Source organism: Protomyctophum bolini (assembly GCF_963924005.1).
Source record: "Protomyctophum bolini genome assembly, chromosome: 22".
Lineage (NCBI taxonomy): Eukaryota > Metazoa > Chordata > Actinopteri > Myctophiformes > Myctophidae > Protomyctophum > Protomyctophum bolini.
This window is the reverse complement of record NC_137883.1, coordinates 2,923,959-2,928,958: the sequence shown is the minus strand read 5'-3', so window position 1 is coordinate 2,928,958 and position 5,000 is coordinate 2,923,959. Positions and strand designations below refer to the sequence as shown.

Below are 5,000 nucleotides of genomic sequence, written 5' to 3'. Positions count from 1 at the left end.
GTGCCACTGCAAAACATTCACAAAGTCACTGCACCACTGCAACACATTCACCAAGTCACTGCACCACTGCAAAACATTCACAGAGTCACTGCACCACTGCAAAACATTCACCAAGTCACTGTGCCACTGCAAAGTGTATCGCCAGACTATAGGGGTGCATGCTTTTGGTTAGACATACCATTGGTCCGATATCTCAAACCCTCACCCTAACCCTATCCTCCCACGGGGCAGCACACCTAAACCTTCGCTGCATGTCTCTCTCTCTCCCTCTTTTCTGTCCGTCTTCTCTTGTATCTATCAATAAAGGCAGGAAAAGCCAAAAACAAAAAGAAAACACCTTGACCTTGAAAAGGTTTTGAACCACTGCTCTCTCAACTCACCTGTAGAAACAGATAGGCCATGGTGCAGTCATCCAGCACGGGGCTCTCCATGCCCTTAGACGCACCACAGCGATGGGCACAGGAGGAACTCCCGCTGTTGTACCAGCCAGTGAAATGGTACCTAGTGAGACGAAGAAACGGACAGACTCTGACTGAGAGGCCGAAAGGAAATAAAGAAAACTAAATGAAAGACAAGAGCAGAGCCATCTAGTAGAAGAGTTACAACATTGAGGGGGCAGAAACCGAGCACTGAAACCGAGTGCTGTTCATGCAGCCTGGAGAGGGACAAGCTGGAGTTTGAAATACATTGTTTTCAACGAGGGCGGCGCAAATAAGAGCAATTTTAGGCACGTGTACAACATGCCAACTGATTTAAAGTATCGTACAGTAACAACTAAAGTCTCTGTAATGTTTATGTTGTACTATTACTACAAAACAATCTAAAATAAAGGGATTTAGGATCATTAAAGTTCGGCTGTTGCCGGAGTCCAATGCATTTCTGCCTACTTACGGTCCAGGAGTCCAGGACTTATTTATTTGTTGTCCCCATTCTCAATATAAGTCTATGTAGGAGAGCCACCATTGGACTGAAGCCCCATGAAGTGAACAGAGTTTGCGTAACTCTGTCTTACTCTATGGCCCTCATTTATCAACTCGGCGTACGCCAAAATATGGATGCATGCCGGAATTATCGGCATTTACCATTTCCGCAAAACCTTGAAATTGAACGTGTGCCAGGGCAAAAATCATGTCTGGTCGGGAGCTGTCGTAGGCTTTGTCCTCAGCTGTTTTTCTGTCGTACACAAGCGGAGCAGCATTGTCTGAACTGCTGACATGCTGTCACAGGCATCTAAACATATGTTTTAAAATGTATATAAAACTAATAATACACGTGAAAAGAATATATGTTGTAATGGCATGTCATATGAAATTGGTAGGAGTGTCCCAAGTGTGCAAGCAATTAAAATTGCGCAATTAAAAACAATGTTGCAAGTTAGATACTTAAGCCATTTAAACAGTGTTTTGCATGCGATGAGATGCGGTTTAGGCTGCGCAGGGAGGCAGTCTAAGATACAGTAATGTCGTAAACGTGCATGCAGGTCACGACAGTGACAGAGACAGACAGAACAGGAGCGGAGGAGGACATGCAAAACAGCATTTGTCACAGGCTGTGCGTGTCCAAACTCATTCCAATGACGTGAGCAATGTTATCTAATTAATGCTTCACAGAATCACAGGTTCAGGTTTTCGTTCACTAATGTTGTATACCTTGTTGTATATTAAATGAATAAACACTTAATAATTATAATTGTATATACAACTAACAACACACAGTGACAGTTGCTTGCAAGTTGCGTGTGCGTGCGTGCGTCTGTGTGTGTGTGTGTGTGTGTGTGTGTGTGTGTGTGTGTGTGTGTGTGTGTGTGTGTGTGTGTGTGTATGAGAGGGGGGTGAGGCGGGCAGCAAGTCAAGGCAAGGGAAGTGGGGGAAACGTTTTTATTGACTTTTTTCGTCATGTAACTATGGTTTCCAAGGTCGTACTGCAGTTGTTCATGTCGCAAAAACGAGGGCGAGGCTTGATTTCATAGGGCGTGCCAGATAGATTTCAGCCGTCACATTTATTAACGTCGGAACGAAATTAAGGAAGGATCAGCTGTTTGCGATCACTTTATAAATGCCGTGGCGACGTGGGTGTAGTACTAGTACTACAAAACTTACACTCAGAATTTGGGGCAGATTTTACACTCAATTGATAAATGAGGGCCTATGGCTCTGAACGAGAGTAAAAAGATGTTTTAAGTTACCCATTAATTAAGACCTGGAATGCATCTTTGTCACCTTAGCTTTTAACCACATTTTAACTATTACTTTAAACTTTAGCTATTGAAAGATTGGGGGGGAAATCGTGAAAATGTGGCACAAATCTTTAAATGATATATTATTTCACAGCATTTGTAGAATAATGGTCTTGGTTCTCAACGGGTTACATAAAAGCGTGTACGATACGATACGTATCACGATATGAGGTTGACCATACGATTTTTCACGATATTTTCAACACAATTATTTTCCAGACAAATGACCAAAAACATTTTTTTTAATTATTTATCTCCCCCCCCAAGCTTTTTTCACAATTTTGATTTAACTACATTGCAAAAGTAGCATTACTTTTCATGTAAAATTACTTAATTTCAACAACTGTAAACAAGCTTTCTTGTTTAAACTTAGCTCGAGTTAACATGTGGCATCTTAGGATAGATGTAGACCTATTTGACAGTGCCTTTCTTGATGTATTAATGAGCATCAATTAACCTGGGCACAGTCAGACACATACAGCTCCCCTCTGCAGGCCTCCACTACTGAAAGTGACTGCATGGAGTCGATACAAATCGATACATATCGTCGGGATATAATATCGATATATATCGCCATATACGATATTATCGTTACATGCCTATAGTGGCGGTATATTGAGTTAATTCAAGCGTGTGTCACTTTGTACCGGACTCTGAACACCAGTCTCTCATTGGCCGACTGGTTCAGTTTGAAGATGTGATTGGGTGGGAACCACATGCCGTCGCTCTCCCTCATCAGACCAAACAGGCTGCAGTACATGGGAGAGATCCCTGGGGGAGAGAGAGAGAGAGAGAGAGAGAGAGAGAGAGAGAGAGAGAGAGAGAGAGAGAGAGAGAGAGAGATTCAAACTGTATTCTTCCTGTCCCCGCCCATTCTGGGCGGGGACCCCTTTTGGTGTTTTAAGCATAGTGTTATGCATAGCAGATCTACAAGCTCATAGCGCTACGAGCTTGTAGGTCTGCTATTTATTTATTTTATCGTGAAAATGTGGCGCAAATCTTTGAATATATATATTCTTTCACAGCGAATAGAACGTTTTTAACTCAAATCTTTGCTTCGTTGACATGAAAAAGGTTTGAGCACCACTGACATCAGAAACAGAGGTTTTTCTTAAAACTGTCGTGATTTAGAAGACATTTTCTAAATGTGCACAACTTGACTGTTTCATTAGAATCTTAGCTATGGCACTGTCTGCACGGTCATAGACGGTTGTCGTTTTTTTATTGATTACTTTCGCAAAAAGTCAATGTATATGCTTAGTACGCATTGCTTACTGTACAATAATGTGGTGACATTAGATGGGGTGTAATAGTCCACGAACCTTGCCTGAGTACTTATCAAGTGCCGTGTGAAATGTGAAGGCTTTTGAGCGAGCGTGTGTGTGCGCGTGTGTGTGTGTTGTGTGATGCCGTGAGGAAGGTGCATGGCTGTTGGCCGTGAATTGTTGTAGCTCTGATGTCCATATCGGGTTGCAACTCGAACGGGGGGCTGAGTCGCATGCTTCAGCGCGCTCGGTGGCGTCGCTCGTGGCTCAGGGTCGCCAGAGACGGCGCCCCCTCCGTCGTGGTCTAAAACTATACTTTATCGGCAAAAGGAAACTATAGTCCGCGGCTGTTGGAAAAATAGTTGCGGCGGCTGGATGCGAACCCGGGCAGCGGGGACCCGTGGTTTAGTGATTAGACCGTTATGCTTAGCTGAATGAGTTAGTTTGGAATCTGTATTTGAGGATGAGAATGTGCTCCGCCCGGTGGGTTCCAAATACTTCATACTAGTTGCGAACGCAGTGAGCACTAACTATGAGACCTAGCAGAACATTTTGGCTGAAAACTTGTCTATATCACCTTTAACTTTAAAAGAAAAAACTTTTAAAAGAAAACTGGGATAGTTCAGATTTTTTTGGAACTTTGGAACAATTTTTTGGGCGTAGGGATATGGACACAAAAAAACATAGTTCTGTGTGATAGAGGGGTAAAAAAAAAAGAACTAAAGTTGCACTAATATTTTAGAAATAGGTCAACAATACAAATGACGTTAGATTTGTGGATTAATTTACTTTTACTGTGTGGCCCCCAGTAACCCCCACAAAATGACCGGCACTACTTTGATATTTCACCAAAACCAGAGCAGAACTCCCACCACAGGACTCTGGCAATCAATTAATACAGTTGCAACCACTATATTAATGGCAAGTATTTCATACAACTTAAGTTAAAAAAAATTACTTTAACTATCCCTTTACCTTTTTTTCTTTTTTTTAATAAAACATAAAAAGAAAAAAACATGCACGCACGCACACATACACACTAAAAAAAACTTTAAAAAACACTTAAAAAAAGGAGAACTTTAAAAAAAAAAACTTAAAAAGTACGTCATCTATTTGAATTGTTGTTATTGCAATTTACGAGCTGCGTTCGCTTCCCACATTCGCGCGTCTTACTTGTAGGCGTTACCATGGTTAGAGAAGGACGTAGTCTACTCTAGAATTAGGCGTAGGCGCAGGAAGTGTAGGAGGAAGCACACACGAGTGTGGGCCCCTGAGCAATGGAGAAGTGCGCGTGGGACTTTAACCCATTTTGGGGCGGGAACCCCTTTTGGTGTTTTAAGCATTATGTTATTACTTTATCTATTGAAAAATAGCAGATCTACAAGCTCATAGCGTGGCACTCGGTGCCGAGCTACAGTATGAGCGTGTAGGTCTGCTACTTTTGAAAAACGGTGTAAATGTAGTGAAAATCTTTGAATATATAATTATTCTTGCAGAGT

At 42.0% G+C, this 5,000-nt stretch overlaps 1 protein-coding gene across 1 annotated transcript in view; it reads right to left on the bottom strand.

Moving 5' to 3' along the window:
- Positions 1–5,000, bottom strand: part of LOC308310051 (tyrosine-protein kinase JAK2-like) — a 73,138-nt gene that overhangs the window by 52,917 nt on the left and 15,221 nt on the right. The window contains exons 3-4 of the mRNA XM_080756099.1: positions 2,884–3,007; positions 381–501 (exon numbers count right to left, since the gene is read on the bottom strand). Coding sequence (XP_080612225.1) covers positions 381–501; positions 2,884–3,007 — 245 coding nt within the window. The remainder of the gene's footprint in view (positions 1–380; positions 502–2,883; positions 3,008–5,000) is intronic.